The 20,413-nt window shown below is 41.3% G+C and overlaps 2 protein-coding genes across 5 annotated transcripts; both read left to right on the top strand.

Moving 5' to 3' along the window:
• Positions 1-1,988: 1,988 nt before the first annotated feature.
• LOC103636401 (uncharacterized) lies at positions 1,989-4,638 on the top strand. Its single transcript, XM_008658756.2, has 2 exons — positions 1,989-2,610; positions 4,145-4,638. Exons 1-2 carry the CDS (start codon positions 2,172-2,174, stop codon positions 4,222-4,224), a joined length of 519 nt encoding a protein of 172 aa, XP_008656978.1. The 5' UTR covers positions 1,989-2,171; the 3' UTR covers positions 4,225-4,638.
• A 2,856-nt stretch (positions 4,639-7,494) lies between these two features.
• On the top strand, positions 7,495-16,905 carry LOC100285918 (uncharacterized). 4 transcript variants are annotated; one of them, NM_001413825.1, is made up of 16 exons: positions 7,549-7,734; positions 7,815-8,025; positions 9,249-9,365; positions 9,515-9,571; positions 9,923-10,000; positions 10,158-10,202; positions 10,513-10,572; positions 10,777-10,899; positions 13,447-13,524; positions 13,627-13,696; positions 14,157-14,264; positions 14,704-14,837; positions 14,922-14,992; positions 15,638-15,683; positions 15,764-15,827; positions 16,330-16,905. In NM_001413825.1, exons 2-15 carry the CDS (start codon positions 7,867-7,869, stop codon positions 15,812-15,814), a joined length of 1,197 nt encoding a protein of 398 aa, NP_001400754.1. In that variant the 5' UTR covers positions 7,549-7,734; positions 7,815-7,866; the 3' UTR covers positions 15,815-15,827; positions 16,330-16,905. The 4 variants fall into 4 exon arrangements, with proteins under 4 accessions (XP_035817402.1, XP_020397774.1, NP_001400754.1 ...); NM_001158807.2 differs by having other exon boundaries at positions 15,635-15,683; XM_035961509.1 differs by lacking the exon at positions 10,777-10,899 and having other exon boundaries at positions 7,495-7,734; positions 16,330-16,835.
• The last annotated feature ends 3,508 nt before the right edge of the window (positions 16,906-20,413 follow it).

The following is a 20,413-nucleotide window of genomic DNA, read 5'->3' as shown; positions in this document are numbered from 1 at the left end:
CTAGCCACGAGGGCGCCGGCGCTCGCCGCTCCCCCACCGCAAGCTCGCGGCCTCCCCCGGGCCCGCGCTTATCCGGCCACGTCGGAGCCCGCTCCCACCGCCGGTGCACGGCGGGCCCGCCGTGTCCCTCCACGTACGAGATTACCAAGGGCGACACGAATCTCGGAATCTCTCTCTGTCTCTGTCCGCGCGCGCACACGACAGCGACACGCCACGTGCGCAAAGTGGAATTACTGGACTACGTAAAAACCTAGCTTCCTGGCGTGCTTTACGTGATGCACACTGCAGCACTGGAAAATCCATGCCCATGGACTTCATGTTAATGCAGTGTGGGATGATGCAGGCTAGTTCGACGATTTGTTTTAGGAAAGAGAGAGAAAACTGCACTAAATATACAAAAAGATACTCCCTCCGTTTCTTTTTATTAGTCGCTGGATAGTGCAATTTTGCACTATCCAGCGACTAATAAAAAGAAACAGAGGGAGTACATAATAGCGACATCATAGTTGTAAAAGGTATGTTTGATTCAGCTTATAGATTATATATGAGGAATTATATAATCTACGGTAAATATTTTTGTTGTAACTGTTTGGCAACCCATCTTATTGGATAGTTGATCATTGATTTTAGTCAATGTGTTCAATGGCGTTGCATGGCGGGGGCAAGGCAAAATAGATGAAACGTTTTTAATGCGTAAGGGTACGTACAACTCTGACATGCATGATACTCATGTATAAGACACAGTTAAAACACAATGTAATACAATGGGTATATGTAAAACTTGTATCTTACTATATTCATTACACTAATCAGATTATTATAAATTAAATTGACCAATTAGCTAGCCTCCGTCTCGAGCATAGAGCCAAAACATATTGTCTTTGTCAAGAGACGTGTCTGAATTTTTTTTTACATTTACGCCTTAGACACACCTGAATACACAGCTCAAGTCATTTATTGTGCATGCCCTAATGAATGACAATATTAAGTAATTTATTATCCATAGCAAGGCCATGTCTAGAAACCTCTATAGCTAATAGTTAACTAGCTAATAAATCATTAGCTAGGTTAAGACACATAATGAACTAAGTGTTATTTGTGAGGTACTCCTTCTGTCCTAATTTATAATTTGTTTGACTTGTTTGGACCAAGTTTGACTGGCTCGTCTATTTGACTTTTTTTGGACCAAGTTTGACTGAAAAATTCAAAACCAAAACTAAAGTATATTATATGATAAACAATACTGCAGTAAAAAATTAAAATAATTGTGAATTTTTTGAATAAGACGAGTTGGTCAAATTTGGGGTAAAAAAGTCAAACGAATTATAAATTAGAACCATAGAGTAGCTAACAATTAGCTGCATTATTAGTTGAGGGTGTTTGAAACACAACAACTATTTTTTATTATATAACGGTTAGTTCTAGAGGTTCCAAACATGACCTAACGAGGGATGAGTTTTTTTTACCAAATAAGTTGTTTATTTCCTATTTAGATTATTTAAGCTAGATTATATAAGAGCGTCTCTAAGGGGCTATTCATTTTCTCTCTCTGTTTGATTCTCTATTTATCTTTCCATAAAGATTACATTTTATATTTAGCATTTCACTCTAACAGACTATCTATATAGTTTGACTATTCAGAGTGGCTAGTTAAATTTAGTTAATGAGGGAGTCATTTTAGAGAGTTGCATATCTTGGGATGTCTAAAGTCTGTTTGAGAGCTATTTTATTGTTGACTAGCCAAAATTTAGTTTGACAAGACATTTAACTAATCTCTTGGAGATACTCTAATCTAGGCAAATTATAAGTTGAAACATGCAACATACATGCACTTTAGGTGATTCGATCAACAAGACAACAAAACATCTCAAATGTAATATTTACAGGCAGACGTTGCGCGACGGAGCGAGCGCGGTAAGCGGACGAAGCGGTTTGGTTAGTTAGATCGTGGCGCGCCGAGACAGAAAGACAGGGTCACGGCAGTTGGAGTCGTTAACAACAATACCGACACGTACGTACCTACAAGCCACGGAAAGGTATGCAGCTGGATCCAATAGTGGAGGAAATATAACTACCCAACAAAACCCATCTTAAACCAACAGACCCTCGCTTCGTTTATAAATACGCAGCGCCATACGCCCACCTCGAACCTGAGAACCTGACGCGGCATCATGCAAACAAAACCGAGCAGAGAGATGGCGGCCGTCTCCTCCACCGCCACCGCCTCCTCGCAGCCGGAGCTGCCGACCTCCACCGCCCACCCTACCGCCAATGCCGCCGCCAACAGCAGGCTGGCGCGGCGGCCGCGGCGAAACAACAGCTTCGTGATGGTGGAGGAGGCGTCCTATGCCAGCGGCGGCGGCGACGGCGGGGTGGCCAGGACGAAGAGCCTCACGGAGGACGACCTGGAGGAGCTCAAGGGCTGCGTCGACCTCGGCTTCGGCTTCGCGTACAGCGAGATACCCGAGCTCTGCGGGACGCTGCCCGCGCTCGAGCTCTGCTACTCCATGACCCGGAGGTTCCTCGACGAGCAGAGGGCGCCGGGACAGGATGAGGAGGAGGAGGAGCCTGCGTCGCCGCCGCTCCCAAATTGGAGGATCTTTGCACCGGGTAAGAACTAAGAACCACATTTCTCGATCTAATTCGCGAACTCGGTGAAATTTCCTCTTTTTTCCTTCCATTCAATCTGGATGGTGTGAATTAATAGCCTCACGGTAAAGGGGTGAGGTTTTTTTTAGGGTGGTGGTCTAAAATGCAGTAAGTTTCTGACCAAGTATACTTCACCATGCGTGTAAATCATACGTTATTTCTGAGTATTTTGTTTCAAACGTTGTGCATCAGTTTTGGTAGATTGCTGAACTGGTGTAATGGTGCATCATTTTTTTTCGTTTTCAGTAAGTTGATGAGTGTCATGTTTATTTACCCTCTACATTATGTAATATAGCTTAAATAAGTTAAGATACAAAACGAACAACACAGATTATTAGGTGATTATATAACCTAAATATATAGATTATGATAATTCATAAGTAAGTCATTAGATGCTTGTATAATCCATAAACTGGATTATATAACCTGGAAGGAAACAAACAGGTCCTGATAATTTTCAGTGAGATCTTTTTTTCCCCTTAAGAAGGCTGTGTGACAAAATTTAGTTATGAAAGAATCCAAGATGTCCCAGAGTAGTTTACTGCATCTCTTAGAAACACTGATTCGAAAACTCGTGAGTTCAGTCATGAGTGCTCGGACTGCCGGATTCAGAACTCAAGCTAGGAGCCATCTGTTTTTGACGGGATGTGCTACCTTTTCAGGAGTACTTTATAGGAGGTTTTGGCAATTGGCATAAAGAATAAGAACCTCTTCTTCTACTCCTTCTATTTCATAGAAGGAACAGGGACGACGGATGCTAGCTCCAGGATTCTGTGGCTTTGGTGCATTGTCCCATTCTGTGGTTTTGGTGCTATCTGAATTCGATAGCAGACGAAAACAAAGAAAATCTTTCATCATTTTGATTCACACAACGTCACCATACAGAAGCGAGCCGGCATAGCATGATTTTTTCTCGGTGATGTCACTTCTCTCAGTGAGTGCTCACAGTCGTCTCCAGGACAAGACAATCTTCACGACAAAGCAAAGCTGAGACTAGGCTCCACTGGTTTATGCTATCTCCTTTTCAGCGCAGTCACGTTTCCTCACCAAAAAAAGAGGATTATTCTAGCTCTACCGAAGGTCCATTGTTTGGAAACTGCAAGACCATCTCTAACAACATGGCCTATAAAAATATCTTATAATTTTAAAATAAACATATTTTATAGAATTTAGGGCACCAACAGTAAAACTCTAAATGTAGACTATAGGACAACCCACTATAGTGTAGTATATTTAAGACACTTAAGAGGGTGTTATATAATTTTTTTAATTACATCTTATAAAATAAGTTGGCGTAGTTTTTCCTACGTAGAGCTATATATTTCAATTTAATGTATTGTTGGAGATGTTCTAAATAGAAACACTTCTAATTAAACCTAGCTTGGCCGTTACCCCCTTCAGACTTCAGTCCTGAGATTCTGTTGTCCCTGCAATTGATTCTTTACTATGAAACACCTGTGTTAATTTCTGTGCTGATCAGCATCGGTTCTGGCAGGTGACGATCCGGAGGAAGTGAAGGCCAGGTTGAAGTATTGGGCTCAAGCAGTAGCATGCACTGTCAAGCTCTGCAGCTGAACCAGAGGCTGGTTTTAACTGCTGTCTGTTCTGTTAGCGTATGCTGCGACGGGCCGAACCGAGGGCCTGTTGGAGGTTGAACAGTCTGGTTGTATGTGTTTTGGGATTCGGGGGAGCGAAGAACTCTCTTCATAGGTTTCTTCTCTGGCTGCTTCTGCAAGAACTTGGGAGGGCGGAGGAGGGATCATGATCCGGGACAGCGACAGACCCCGATTGAGATCCATGGTTTGAGGGTTCTACGCCGCAAGCCTTTGCAAAATGCAGGACCTGCTGTTTCGTTGTTAATAATAATAATGATGATGATCACTAGGTGTTCTAACTGTCGTAGTCCTGTAATAATTAATGACGCACTGAATGGAAGTTTCGAGTTTTGGCTACTAATCCAAGGGTTGATTAGCTCCAATTTTTGATCTATTTTGTGCCACTCTCTAGGTATTGCGATCGATGTACGTTCTGCAGATTTGCAGCAAAGTGTCAGCTTGCTTGGCAAGCTTCAATCGTGTGTAGAAGATGCGTACATATATTCTCAGCTTAGCTGGAAACTGACTGAAACTCGGCAAAGAAGAAACTCCACTGAACTGTTATGTAACACTTATGTTTACATGATAAACCTGCTTATAATCTTTAACCTGCATAGTTCCTTGGGACAGATCACATAAAAATAATCTCACGCGATGACGCATTTGCATTTTGCTCTGCTGCGCTTTGCCGCTGGATAGTCGATAGTGTATAGAGGAGGGGAAAAAATCGCTGTCAGTGTCGGTGGGTGAACAGTGAGGACCACCACTTGTGCCCGGGCAGCACACGTGCCGGCAGCACGGCTCCCGACGATTCTGAAGCTTCCATGTGGAGCCCTTGACTCCACTACGGTCGCCCAAGCCTCGTACTACGGCACTAGTAACCTACCAGTTCGGCGCAGCCACACCAGACTCATGTCCAATACCGGCATCACCCTTCGACCCTTCGAGTGCCTCAATGGAGCTGCGTGCAGATACGGCCAAGGGGTAGTTCTGGAATTGCAGCCATTGTCTGGCCGGTCTCCATTTTGTCATCTCTATCCTCAGGAAAGTCAGCGACCTCCTCCGCGGTGACGGCGGTGGCCGCGCGCCAGCAGAAATGTTTTTTTCAGTTCGGACCCTGTGGTTTCTTGTTCTTCCTGGATGCAGTAGTAACAGATTTTTTTTTTTTGGTATACTAGGGTGTAGGGATGGAAGCGCCCCGTGTATTTGGAAGTATTATGAATCGAGCCACTATAGCGTGAAAGCCATAAGGCTCACTCCAATGGATCATCTAGGACTAATTTAGATCCATGATTCCTCATATGGATTAGAGGTGATCGGGGAAGGGGGAATTAGCTTCATAGAAAATTCGTGTATCCAAACTATCCTTAAGGACTAGTTTAGGAACACCGTTTTTCCAATGTATTTTAATTTTCCAAGGGAAAATGAACTAATTTTTTCCTTTTGGAAAATGAAAATCACTTGAAAAAATTGGGTTCCCAAACTAGCTCTAAAGGTTCCTCAACGGAACATAGGGAGAGCTTTAGAGGATTTGCTCTCCAACAACTCTCAATGATGAATCTAGTGTGTGTGTCTATATATATATATAGAGAACACTATGTCCCCTATATGTTAATTAACTCTAATCAAGCCACTTAACATGATAAATAATATGTACTATGATACTATGAGTGTTGTATGAAAAAATTCAAAAATTGATAAATACATGTTAATTAACTGAGTTATAACGTATAGGGAAAGTTGTCAGATAAATTATATATAGGGGGAGAGTTTTTTAAGGGGAGATAGTAAAATATATTGAAAAATACAGATGAGAGAAGATGTACAGGAAAATTTGTTGAAGAAAGCCTACATAGTCAACTCATTAATTTCGGAGGCTTGTGTTGTGTATAATTTGCTACAAGCAATAAAGGATGCTGCATGCAACCAGATCACGAGTAATCTTTGGTTCAACCTATAGTGTGTGTGATGTTCTATTTTTATGCTTTATTTCACTATTTCTCGAGACTTCTTATTGACGCCTCAACGATGTAATGTCTTAGAAATAATAAAATCTTATTTTTAATAAAAAATCGACCAAAACATAGCAGACTAGTATTAGTTTGGGTTTCAAATAAAGAAAAAGGAAAATAAGCTAGCTATGAAAATGGCTTAGAACATTTGTTTATTTTGCTTTAGTTGGTCGTTAGTCATCTTAACTATATTAGTTTTGTGGTAAATAGTGACACTTAGGATGCAGATGGAAATGCTAGTGAACTCGAACATAGGTTATTTCTAAGGTTTTTTTGTTTCTATGGACTAATTTTTAGTCCCTCCATTTTGTTCTATTTTAGCAATTCATAGACTAAAATAGAATAAAATGGAGGGACTAGAAATTAGTCTCTAAAACCTAACACCCACTAAGTAGGTTTTACAATAACCCACTTACAATCGCTTATTCATGTGTTTATCGACACTTTGACTTGTATCCCTAGTTACACTTAGAAAAATCATGGCTTGTTTGTGTTCCATTATATGTAAGGTAGCTTCCCAAATCTGGCTAGGGATCTAAACATGCCTAACTTATGCACAACTTTTATAATCTAAAGAAGTGTAGACTCCATAACCTGAGGAGATAAAAGAAACATAGCTTTCACATTTTTTGGACTTTAAGTGACTGTCATGCCCTTCACCCTACTGCAATGCACTGGCATAATGACCAAACATTAAAGGTATCACTGTAATTTTATGATAAATTGTAGTCTACCTCAAATTTTAGAATTAACGGAGCCCAAACAACCCTCCACTCTAGCATCTATGAATTCATCTTTTGGGCTAGTTTCTTTAAAATTTTCTAACCAGATTTTAGAATCTATCGTGTATCCAATCCTTACTTACATTATGTTTGACAGGGATAAAACATGACAAAAAAGAACATATATGGTGTATATGGTGCACATATTAAATCATATTTTGTAGATCTAATGTCTCTTGTTGCTCCTTATATTTTGCAAAACAACATAAAATGGTGGAGGTAGTATTGAAAGGTGTTTTTTGCAAAATATACAAAGCAACCAGAGACATTAGATCTATAATAAATGGTGATGAATTAACATGTGCACAATGTACATCAACTTCCATGTGCACCAAATATATTCCATTTCAAGGACCATCAGTGATAAAATAAATACTTTTAGAATATAGGGGTTTATCTGAAAAACGAAATCTTGCAGAAAAGACCTCCAGTCCTTCACTCTTTCGTTCCGTGGCATATTCCATAGGAATAATTTATAAAATTAAAATTATATGTACATTTTCAGGTCCCCTCTCCCTCTCCGCTCCCCATTGCCGCATTGCTCTCCCTCGGCTCGGTCCCTCTCCGGCTCTCCCTCACGGCCTCGCCCACTGCGCCTTCGAGGAGCTCCGAATCCCGATCGCCTCGGTCCCCGCGAGCTCACATGGTGGGGGCGCGCACCAGAGGCTAGGGTTCCCAGTTCCCATCATTCTCCTGGTTTGTCCCGGTTCGCTCCTGGTTTTTTCCCGCGATTTTTGCCGATTCTCTTCTGATTTTCCTGCCGTTTTGAGGCGCAGCTGATTAAAACCGTGGGGTTTTGGAGAGCCTGAGGCTGTGGCGGCGGCAGGAATGAACGGGGAGGTGGAATGCAGCGTGTGCCATGCGAAGGTGCCGGTGCCGCCGCCGGTGTCGAAAGCGTACGACAGCCACCGGAGCACTGTGTCGTCGCGGCAACGTGCGCTAAACGTGCTCCTCGTCTCCGGCGACTGCGTCCTTGCCGGCCTCCAGGTGAAGCATGCTTCCCATCTGCATTTGGTCGGTTTTGATCAGTGCGTTGTGTGTTGAATCGCCGAGTGTTGAATAGTATTGTTGAACTTCACCTGATGGGTACGATTACTGCATGAAGAAGGCGAATTGAGTAGCAAGGTGAAATTATAATGCCATGGATGTGTCTCAGTGTCTGTTGCCATGTGAATTTGGCTAGCTGGACTGTAGCACACTCTCAAAATGTTGTCAGGAGCTACGATTATTCTGGGAGTTGACAGAAGTAAACCCGACTTTTATAGAAAGCTAAGTGTTATCAACCTTTGCTGGGGATTTCTGAATTCTGATTACAAAAAGCACATAAATAGAAAACAGGAGACAGAGCTATCCAAGCTCAGAACCAACACAGCGCCACTGCCACAAGGCTAAAGATGAAGAAACTGAACCAACTGGAAGCAAAAACTACTAGCCTACAGGACTCCCTCCACCTCTAGTTCTTTAGTTTTTTTTCCAAAAAGCCTACAACCAATTCTTCATTCTTATAATCTTGTCATCCAAATATCAGGCACTCTGTTCTCTTAGAAGAATGCACCACTTCTGCAAGAACATAAAAATATATGGAATACTTCATTAGATTTTCTTGGAAAATTCTTCTCGATCCCCATCTTATTTCTAACCGTCCACATGCCCCATAGAACTATAGAAAACATGAAGAGCTTAGTATGGTAATCACTACTCCCCATAGGTATCCAATTGTCAAAAGCATCCTGCATACTGATAGGAACTCTATCCCAACCTAGAGCATCTTTGAAACAAAACCAAATTATTTTGGCAATATGACGGTTGAAGAATTCTGGGACTATGTTTTTACTAGCTGTGCATGCTGCATGCGGTTATGGTCAGTGACCCTTTTTTTTCTTTTCAGATTTGTGAGAATACACACGGAAATTTGGATGTGTCTCCTGCAATGCTGCTAGCACTAGTTCTAATTTCATTTGCTATTGCTAGGAGAAGATTTCATTATCGTGATCAATACATGATATCAATCATTAAATAGTGAATTCATTCTACCCCCCATTTTTCTAAGTACCATATGTCTGAGTATTGGGATGGAGTATATGGTTCCGCCCTAGTATTTTAAACAAAATCGTATATGGCATAATAAGCATATTCTTTCATTTTCTGTTTGCTATGTTGTACTTTTTTTTAAGAATTACTTGACACTGTTCTACCTCATTTTTTTGTAGCCTATATTAGTGTACATCTCAAAAGTGGATGGGAAATTCAAATTTAGCCCAATCAGCGTGAATTTCTTGACAGAGATTACAAAAATTATGTTTACCATTGTAATGCTATTCATCCAGGTACTTACATTTCAGCTATTTGCTTTCTATAGTTTATTTTCGTTTTCATATTGTTTAATTGGATGCGGCTGATGCGATAGCAATGGTAATGATATTCTTGTGTAGTGTTCTCTTTGCTTTCCTTACTGAATTGGTTTTATCTTTTGCAGGCTAGACGTCTAAAGGTGGGAGACAAGCCACTTTTTACAGTTTCAATATTTATGCAGGTAATATGACTTGCAAGATTGAAACTATGCCATGTTTATAGTTTGGATATGGTCAGTTCCTTCCCTGATTTGTATCTTGAGAATTTAATGTTCTCTTGGAAAACCCATATGTTGGAAATGTTTGCTAGTTCTGAAGAGAATAGGACCTCAACTACCTGGCCATAAGCTGTCATTTTGATGCATAATATCACATCTTACTAGAAAGCTCATGTGAACTTCTACAGAAACTGTATACTGGATCTTTTACTGGTTCCTGTAATCCATAGGTCTCCCTTGATTTTTTTATGAAATATTACTATACAAAGTTAGTGATCTTGTCTGCCACACTAACCATCTTTTTTCACTGCCCAGGCTGCTCGCAATAATGTTCTTCTTTCAGTACCTGCTTTTCTCTATGCTATCAACAACTATTTGAAGTTCATAATGCAGGTAAAACATCTTTTTAAGCACACAAGTGGTCAGAACTTGGTGTACTCTGGTTTTACCCTTATTTATCTGTCTGTAGTAGCAGTGGATTCCAAAGTTGTATTAACCTAACTTTGATCTTGTGCATCTTCTCTAACTACTAGTCCTATGATTTATGCAGTTATATTTTAATCCTGCTAGCGTGAAAATGCTGAGTAATCTCAAGGTATGCTACTACGGTTAACTTTTATGTTACCCTTTTCATAGAAAATGTCAGGACTATTATATGCACTGGAATGCCTGCAAATATACATATGTTAGGGCACGAGCATGTGACTCGGCAAATGTCTGTATGTACACGCATATGCACTTGGTGGCTTGGGCATGCACTTTGTTTCATCTGTTTCAAAAAGATCTATTAGCCACCACCACCACCTTGATATATGTCTATCTTTGATGTTTAACATCTGTTTGGAGTTTGGCTACACATGGCACTAATCATGTATTCATGCTATACTGAATTCTAACATTTGCAGGTTCTGGTAATCGCAGTGCTTCTTAAGATGATAATGAGGAGGCGATTTTCCGTAATCCAGGCAAGTACTCTTTGTTTTCCTATGCCTATTTTTACTTAAAAGTGATGCAAACCTAGATTTTATTGAAGTCGTGTAATTTCTATTGTGGTAGTTGGTATTTGACAATCTGTATATCTGAAATATAAGAATAGTCTCTGTGTGTACTATATTTTAGAAGCTTTTAAGGACCTATTTAGTTGACACCATGCTTTTGTATATTGACAGTGGGAGGCCCTTGCCCTTTTGTTAATCGGAATATCTGTTAATCAGCTGAAATCATTGCCAGAAGGTTCTAGTGTGCTAGGTCTTCCTGTTGCAGCTGGAGCCTACCTATATACATTGTTTTTTGTAAGTTCTGATTTTCTTATTAGTCATAATTAGGGTAATGTACATGTTAATGCAATGTAAATTACATCTCCCATGAAATTTCGAGTGCTAGTTTAAATTCTATGCACTCAATTTTTCTTCACGAGCTCTTGTTTTTTCTGTAAACAGAATAGGCATGGTGCTCTTGCAGTCAGTTGACTGCAGCAGCACAGACGCACTGCATCTGCATTGAACATTAGCTATAATAATAAAAAATTCTGCAACCATTCCATCTCTTGGACATATCGTTGAGCCCCTTCTGTTTGACACTTCCAGGTTTCAGGCTTCCAGTCATTCTCTATTCAGTAATATAACTGATCTAGGTTCATTTTATCTCTCTCCAAAATAACAGTGTTTACAACTAAATGATTCAGAACTAGCTAGCCCTTTGGAGAGAAACAATAGGCTCTAAGCACTCTTCGGCTAATTTACTAGTATTACTGCTTTGCATTCTGCTTATGAGATAATGTTCTGTGGTTCTACCTCCCTGGCGGGCTTTGAAAGAGTGTGGAGCACCTGGGCGCCACCTAAGTGTCAGTTTTTCCTCTGGTTGGTCCTACATAATAAATGTTGGACGGCTGACCGGCTCGCTAAGAGGGGTCTTCCCCATCCTAGTACTTGCCCCTTATGTGACCAGGAAGGAGAGTCTATTCATCACTTGCTTGTTTCCTGTGTCCTCGCGAGGCAATTTTGGTATCTTCTTCTCCAACGTGTCGGCCTGTTCGCCCTTTCCCCCGGGATGGAAGATATCAATTTTGAAGCTTGATGGAGTAGATCGGCTGAGGTTGTTCCTAAGGACCTCAGAGATGGCTTTAACTCCTTGGTGATCCTGGAGGCTTGGACTATCTGGAGACACCGTAATGATTGTGTTTTCAATGGTGCTCAGCCTTCTATAGATGGATTGCTTACCTCAGCCAGTGATGAGTTCAATATGTGGTGTTTTGCGGGGGCCAAAGGCTTGACCCGTCTTTCGGACCTAGCTTTTGTGTTCAACCCCGGCTAGGAGGCGGTTTTACCTCTTGTTGTTTGTGTGGGTGTGTGAGTGGTGTGTTAGGTCATTGTAAATACCATCCTTCTTCTAATGAAACTAGAAAGCCGGGGGAAGAAATCACGTGCGTGCGTACCTTGCGGAACTTGAATGTTGAACTTGTTGGCCTCATCCTCGTACGTAGTGAAGCCCTCCTGCGACTCTTAATTACCCCCCCCCCCCCCCCGCCGACCAAAACTGTAGCAATAAGCATAATATGTATACGCGGCCGGAACACCAGCAAGCATGGACACAACAACGACGAGAACTGAGAGCGTAGGCGCTGCTGTACCGGCGGTGGCCTCGTCCGCCAGAGCGTCGGCAGGGGCGAGCAGCGCCGGCGTCGCGGCAGAGAAGACAATGCCGAGCAATAAGGCGTCCCTTCGGCCCAGCAGCCCCTCCTCTACCCTGACAACCACATATAATACACAAGTAATAATACATCATGGCGCACGCGCACGTCATCCGGAGCTCGTCGAGCAGCGGTGACGTCGAATTGTGCCGGCGAGTGAGGTGACGACCTATGCTGGTAGGTCGTCTGCGAACCACTCCGCGACGGCGACGGCTGGAAGGGCGCCGGCGAACTGCCCGCCTCCGCCGAAGCCGGCCCCATCTGCCAACTCCTCTCCCACACCGGTGACGACCGTGGCAGGAAGGGCTCCCCCGGCGACGCATCGGCGACCCGCTCCCACCAATCGGCGATCTCACCGGCGACGACCGCGGCTGGAAGGACCCCCCCCCCCCCCGGCGACATCGGCAGCCCCACCAGCGACGACCACGACTGGAAGGGCCCCTCCAGCGACATGCTCTCCGACGGCGACCCGCTCCCTCCCATCGGCGACCCTAGATCCAGGAAATCAACACCCGCACCCGCGCAGCGAGCGAAGATACCTGTGGCTGTAGGCAGTGGTGGCGCCGGCCGTCGGCTAGGGTTCCGCCTAGCCGCGTGTCGCCTGACGGGAGAACAAGGTCGTCGAAGGGGGCCTGCTGCCGGCTCGTCGAAGGTGCCCTACAGAAGATCCAGTGGAAGGAGCCCAACAACATTGCTGCAGATCGAGGCGGATTCTCTGAAAGCCGTCGGAGCAGCAACGACTCCCGAGGGAGAGGGGGAGAAGGCGAGGCGGTGGAGCACGCGGAGGGAAGTGGATGGGAGAGCAGGTGCGAGGCGAGCCGACGAGAGAGACTGATGGCATGGGATCGTTCAGAGGTGAAATGGAGTAAGTTTTTGGGTCCGAACCAACGCACACGCTTCGTGCCGCGGGAGCGTGTGGCCACGCGCCGGCACGCATGCGGCTGAGACCCCGTGAAATGCGGGGAGGAGTCCAAAGCGGGTGAAGTTTTAATACTTTAGATGATACGCAGCTCTCCTGCGTGTTCGAAAAAAAAACTGCTTTGCATAGTGACCTTATGTGTTTTTTTGCTCATTTAGTTGAAATTGCAAATTGCAAATAGCAGAACTAATGTGGTATGTGATATTCCATACTAACGTTATGCACAACCAGGTAACAGTTCCCGCATTGGCTTCAGTTTACAACGAAAAGGCTCTTAAAAGCCAGTTTGATACCAGTATTTACCTTCAGGTATGTGTCCGTTTGGCTAGTTTTCTTGCCCTGGCATCTTGCTAATGCTTTTATGATCTGTGTGAAACTACGATTTCATTGCAATCTATCTCATGTTTCCAGAACTTGTTTCTGTATGGTTATGGTGCGATATTTAACTTTATTGGGCTTGTTGTCACTGCTATCATCCAAGGTAATTACTGAGAATGCATGTCTACTTGAAAGCAACACGCTTGTGCATAGTTTAATGTAAAGTCATTTTAAACTGTTCTATTGAGCTGAGCTGAGTTGTCAATTACTCAAGGTCAAGGCTATATAAATACTATTTTTTAGATAAGTAAAAGATACTGGTAGCTTGTTGATGTCAGCATGATATTTTTTTTGTAGGTTATTTTGGTTTGTCCTTGTAACTGTGTTGTTCATGATTTACAAATTATCCTTACAACTTGATTTGATATATTGGCTCCGTAAATATGACATCTACTGTAGACAAGGCATCCAAGTCTCAGATATCTAAACTAAACTGTAACTGGTGACCTTTGACTAAAAATATCACAATTCTGTTGAAACTGTTTGCCCACATATTTTTTTTTTGCATGATTAAGTACTTTGATGGTTCTGTAAGAAATCAAATATCATGTACATTTTTTCAGGGCCCAGTAGTTTTAACATTCTAGAAGGCCACTCAAAGGCCACGATGTTTCTTATCTGCAACAATGCTGCACAGGGCATATTATCATCATTTTTCTTCAAGTATGCAGGTATATTATCAGAAAAGGGGAAAACATTAGTTCTTATTCAATATGCTATTTAACCACATACACGTATCTCAGAAAAAGTTGTTATCTTGCATGCATGTACCCATAGAAGATTACCTTACATCTTACCGAAGTCTTGCCTAAATGCTGAATATGGACGTTTATTAGCAGTTGAATGATTTCACATTTATTTCTGGTTGGTCAAATATCCTGTTTGTAGAGTGCATGCTCTGGCGATTCAGCTTTTTCGTTTTTGGTTTGTGCGGGTTGTAATATGGACGGTATTTTTCTTTTTAGTATAAAGGTGCACATTCTGCTTTTTTGAAGAAAAAATTGTACATGCACATGAATAAGCTAAATCAGTAGCATTTCCATGTTGATTGCTACACCTATGACCTATGTAGTAGTTTTTGCAAGTGAAGCAAATCAATGGTGAATGCAGATACAATTTTGAAGAAGTACTCATCAACAATTGCGACTATCTTCACCGGAGTAGCCTCTGCTGTGCTGTTTGGCCACACACTGACGATAAATTTTGTTCTTGGAATTTCAATAGTAATCATATCTATGCATCAGGTAACTTGATTTTCGCCTTGCATTAATTCAACAGTGTTGACATTTTCCTACAACTAAAATTTATTTTATTTATTTATTTTTCAGTATCTTTCTAACCAAATTAAGGACGAAGTGCCTAGCAGCAAAGTTGAAATGGCTGAAGCTCATGATCACAGGTTTGTCATATCATATTGTTGATTATACTGTAGTTGTGCTCACACCTGCACCCGGTCTGATCTATGGTCGGTCGTTTTGACTAAAAGATGAAGTTTGGTTTGAGTCCTCCAAATGAGTTCATTCGCCTCCTTCACATAGATCCTTTTCTTGAGGGCCAAAGTGAATCCATTGACTTGTGTAGGCTATTTTTTGTTTATATCCATGTGGCCAAAACAAGATATTTAGCTGGGATACAGACAACGTGATTCCCGCATTCATAGTTTGATCAGGTAGGTGAAGTCGTGGTGTTGATCACGTGGTTTGCCTCCTCTTGTGGCCATGTGTTGGTATGGAGTAGCAGTTCCTTGGTAGTCTGATTATTTTGAAGTAGCATCTTTATCTTTTCGGTACACCCCGGGACAGCCTCTAAAAAGTCTTGTGCTCAGGTGCCCGTTTTAGAGTAGTTTGTGCTTTGGGTAAGGTTTCACACACTTTCCAGACCATGAAAATTAGATATTTGGAACAGTTGAGAAGATCCATTCTGTCATCTACCATTCCACCATCAAGGCGATGTTTCTTGTTTTCCAAAATCTTGGTGCAGTGCATCTTATTGCATTTAATGAACTTTCAAGTTTGCTAACAACATTTTTAATGATGCTCAGCAGAAAAGAACCTAGTTATGTCAACGTGCCTGATTCAGGGGCAAGTGAGGTAAGTAACTACTGCCTAGAATTTCAGGTGGTTTGGTTCGTCCTTCTGAATAACTAATGGTCATTCTATGCATGATGAAGTCTAAACACCGCCATGGATCTGACGAGAGGCAGCCACTTCTTCCCGTATGATTTTGTAGAAGAGGTGGTTCCCCCCTTAATTTCTAGTAGATTGTAACCCCTCCGTTCCAAATTATAGTTCACATTGGATTTTCCTAAATCAAACTTCCGTTCCAAATTATAGTTCACATTGGATTTTCCTAAATCAAACTTCTCTCTTTCTTTGACCGTGTGTATAGAAAAATGCATCAACATCTAAAACATCAAATTAGTTTTGTTAAATCCTCCATAGGTCTTTTTTTCTTGAACATGGAGTAGAGCTCTGTATCTTTGTGAAAGAAGAAAACACAAAAGATGTTTGGACTGTGTACTTATTTCGACTTTTATATTTTAATGTATTTTTCTGAAAATTTGGTCAAAATTAGAGCAGTTTGACTTAGTCACTTAGGACAAAACCAAAGTGAACTATAATTTGGAACGGAGAAAATATGTCCAATTGGTATAGAGATATGTACTATACTTTTGCCAAGTGCACAACATCCATGATATGATATATCAGAATTAAACTCTTCCATTTCTGACCGCAGGCGCACTGTTTCCTCAACAGAGCAGCATGTAAAGAGAGTATTTTTAGCGGGTATTTGACCTAATTGTCTCTGAAGCAACATTGGTGCCATGCTGTTGGCGGGGTAAAGTATATGCATATTCGGCGGCAGTGACGAGCTTCGTGAAGTACACTAATAGAGTAATGGTCTTTGGATGAATGAGTCGATACCTTTAGCCTAATGGGTGGTAAAACTAGTGTGATAAGATCAGCGAGGAATAAAGTCACCACCATTTTTTCCTGTCTTGTGAGTTGGTGAGTTGATATTGATACAGCCATCAGCCGTGGTTCTACTCTCTCTCTCTCTTTCTCGCGGCACCATGTAAATAGAAATATCAGTTCATTTCTGATGGCGCGTGCCACGGTGCCAACCAGAGATTTTATTCTTGTATGTGCGTGTTGCATGAGAGATACTACGGCGTGTTTACTGATCACTGAGCTTTGCATGTCTTCTGAATTACAGCAAAACGCCTAATTGGTACTCCATTAGTGTTTTGCATGTCTTTCGAGATTCAACTGTTGTAATGTTTTTTCTGCTTTGCATGTCTTTCGATTCACAGCGGAATGAATTACCATTACAACAGTTGGACATGTATGAACCACTTGGTGATTCCATTAGCGTTTGTGCCACCAAAAGAAGGGTTTTCTACAATTCCCCATCTTTTCAATAACAGTCTCAATGCTGATGACTGAATATTTCACCTAGTCACTAGTCCTTATACTGGCATTTCCTGAGAGATGAATATGAACACTGTTGACATGCTGTAAAGCCGCAGATGCAAAGTTGTTAGTGCAGTACTAATGAGTAACGACGTCTTCCATGCAGTTAGTGATGGAAATCTGAGAGGTGAACCACAACGCTCATAATTGGGCGGAGCTTAGCATCAGATTGCACACACAAAGCCGCTACAGCAGCGAGCTGGAGTAGACAAAAAACAGAGATTAGAAAAATGTGGATAGTCAAAATGGGCCATTAGCTGTCCCAAGCTTATGCATACAGCACATGTAGAGATAGTATGGGGAACCTTTGCGACTCCTTTTGCTGGATACACACCCATCAAACGCGGATCTACACACTGCTTCACCTTCTCTTCAGTTAACATTGGTGTGGTCTGCAGAATCGAAGAAAGGCATTATCAGAGAACTAGTGAGAACAATGACCCCATTAAAAATAGTCTTAGTGTCATGTTATCATCATATCAAACCTTTAAGATCATATGAGGTGCTGTTTTAGGGGTGTTTGATTTCTAGGGATCATTATTCCATTTTAGTTCATAAATTGCTAATGCGAAAACCAAAATAGAGTTTTAGTTTCCGTATTTAGTAAATTTAGGGACTAAAATAAAATGAAGAGATTAAAAATTAGTCTCTAGAAACCAAACACTTCCTTAATCTTCAGCATGTAAGGTTAGACCCTGTTTGGTTTGAGGGACTAAAGATTAGTCCCTTCATTTTAATCTCATTTTGCCCTAAATTGCCAAACGGTGGGACTAAAACTGTGACTAAATTGTTTTAGTCTCTAGTCCCTCAAGGGGTGACTAAAAGGGACTAAACCATATACATTTCACTTTTTGTCCCTCTTTATTTCAGTTGCACTAATGACGGGAGAATGCTAAGGGATATTTTAGTCTTCTTATGATTCATTTAATGTGTTTTGAATAGTTTTAATCCTTAGAACCAAACAGGGTAAGGATTTAACTTTAGTCTCCTAACTAAACTTTAGTCCTTAAACTAAAGGAACCAAACGGCGCCTTATTCATATAGCAAAGAACTACAGCCTATGCAGCGGATAAACTCCTTTGGAATAACTACTATTGTGCTGAAATCACTTTTGAGGAGCCTGAGAAATTCAGGTCCAGCTGTTCACTCTCAACAGATCACAGCTAGAATATTCTCACAGCTAAGGGCTATTCGTATGAGTCACCTAGAGTCCTTATTCTTCTTCATAAAATAATGATACACAGATCTCTAGTGTGTACAAAAGGATAAAAAAGGAGATGTTATGTTGGGAAGTTTCTGTCAAGACAATAAAACAATTCAGCATTTGTTTTTCGAATGCCGATTTGCTCGTATGGTTTCGAGCCCGGTGTTTTGGGCGTTAGGAATCCTAATACCAACTTCCACTTCAAATATGTTCGGGAATTGGCTTTCACAATTTGACAAAAAATTAAAAAATTTAGCCCTACTAGGCGTAGCAACCATCTGTTGGTCACTCTGGCTTAGTAGGAATAATCTGGTTTTTCAAAAGAAATTTAATATATCTCCTTTGCAGGTTATTTTCACTACTACCCACTGGCTACGATCTTGGGTGTACTGCAGAGGCATGATCAACATTCTATTGTGATGGAAGCTTCACAACACTTGGAGCGGGTGGCTATGAAGTTCTTATCTCAGGCATATGGGTGGCGTTCTAGTCGTAAGATTGACGGCCATTAAGAATATGCTTGCCATGTTCCTTTTCTTTTCTCTTTTTCTTTCTTTTCTAGGTTGTGTGCATCTTATTGTTGCAGAGAGGCCGAGAGATGATTTGTATCAAACTTTTAAATGCAATGAAAATCTTCCTTATCGAAAAAAAATGTTGGGAAGAGCTTGGATCCACTAACTCTGAACATATGTCTGATCCTACAGATTTCCTCTCTATTCTACCAAGATATTTGATGCGTGATGTTCAAGTTCACCATCATCACATTTACTGCCACTCAAAACCATTGATAAAAACTCTAGCTCTGGGATTACCAGACGACGTTATTATCTAGCCGATGAATACCCACATCATACCATACACACAAACCATAAAGCGTACAGGTTTATACACCATTATTATACCGTACAGCTTGGACCCTCTGGCACTAAATTAACCTTTTAAGAAACACCATTATTATACAGACGGGCAGAATTCATTGTTTCACTATTGCAGACACTAACAATTAGATATAAATTCACATCTAACCGCAAAAAGAAAAAGAGAGAGAAAGTTAACAAGTGAACACACCCAAGCTCTCAGGTTGTGCTGGTCTATAGGCATTGTATGGTCTATTGGCTTTCTACCTGTCAAAAGCTCCAAAAGAACTATTCCAAAGCTATATACGTCACTTTTCTGGGTAAGTTTACCAGTCATTACATACCTGCAGAATCAAACAAATTGTAGATTGATCAGACAACAGCGTTACTTCAACCAAGAATCTAAAAAACAATGGCCATTATCAAATTAGTTGCTGCTAGCTGGAGAATATCAGATGTATGCAAACACATGGTTGAGATGTGTCCATAGTGATGAGTGATTGTAAGTAGATGATTGATTTTGGTTAAGCATTGACTAACCTTAGTGTGAATATGGTGTGTGCAATATGTTTAGCTTGTGGTACGCAGGTGTAAAGCTTGGATATGGACAGCGATAAAGGTAAAGGTCAAGCGGGTTCATGTCGATGGAATGAGAGTGATGAAGGACTGACCCCGAGACTTGGAATGAGGGATTGGATTGGAGAAGCAAGTGGTTTTCATATTACTTTTTTTTCTAGAACTACAGCAAAACAAAATAACTAACATTGTCAAAAGTGGACCTTGAGTGCCTTTGGTTGGGTTTTTGGGAACTGATTTTGCTTCAAAAAGCAAAAAAAAAACTATCATTGGGGTAGGAAACGGAAGCTGTTTTTTTTATAGAAATAACTACTGTTGGGTAATACAATTTTGAAAGCGCATTGGATCCTGCTTTCTGCTTTTTAAATGGTAAAAATAGAGTTATTTCATAGTTGTTTCAAGGGAGATAGAGATGGGAGGTAGGTTTCTATACTTGTTTGAATTAAACAGATTACGACTTTTCACAATCCACGACCCACAACAAATTTTCACAAATCATAAATCACAATAGCTTTTCAGAAATCACAACTCAATCAAACACACACTTTATATAGTTGGCAAAAGATGGCTTGTAATGATGTAATCCAAATCCAATGAGCAAAGGCTAAAGAAATTAAACTGTTCATGTGAAGTGCCAGAAAGTTGAGGATGTGATTGGTTTCTAATGTGTTCCTTTATGTTCGACTTCAGAAATAAAAAGGCATACTTTT

Source organism: Zea mays, chromosome 8 (assembly GCF_902167145.1).
Source record: "Zea mays cultivar B73 chromosome 8, Zm-B73-REFERENCE-NAM-5.0, whole genome shotgun sequence".
NCBI lineage: Eukaryota > Viridiplantae > Streptophyta > Magnoliopsida > Poales > Poaceae > Zea > Zea mays.
This window is presented reverse-complemented; position numbering and strand designations above follow the sequence as displayed.

Bases quoted from the DNA above. Each gene is read 5' to 3' on its own strand.
- LOC100285918 (NM_001158807.2), top strand. From the start codon at position 7,867: ATGAACGGGGAGGTGGAATGCAGCGTGTGCCATGCGAAGGTGCCGGTG. The intron at 8,026-9,248 runs GTGAAGCATGCT...ATTTTTTTGTAG, and splicing joins GCGTCCTTGCCGGCCTCCAG to CCTATATTAGTGTACATCTC. The intron at 9,572-9,922 runs GTAATATGACTT...TTCACTGCCCAG, and splicing joins CAGTTTCAATATTTATGCAG to GCTGCTCGCAATAATGTTCT.
- LOC103636401 (XM_008658756.2), top strand. From the start codon at position 2,172: ATGCAAACAAAACCGAGCAGAGAGATGGCGGCCGTCTCCTCCACCGCC. The intron at 2,611-4,144 runs GTAAGAACTAAG...CGGTTCTGGCAG, and splicing joins TTGGAGGATCTTTGCACCGG to GTGACGATCCGGAGGAAGTG.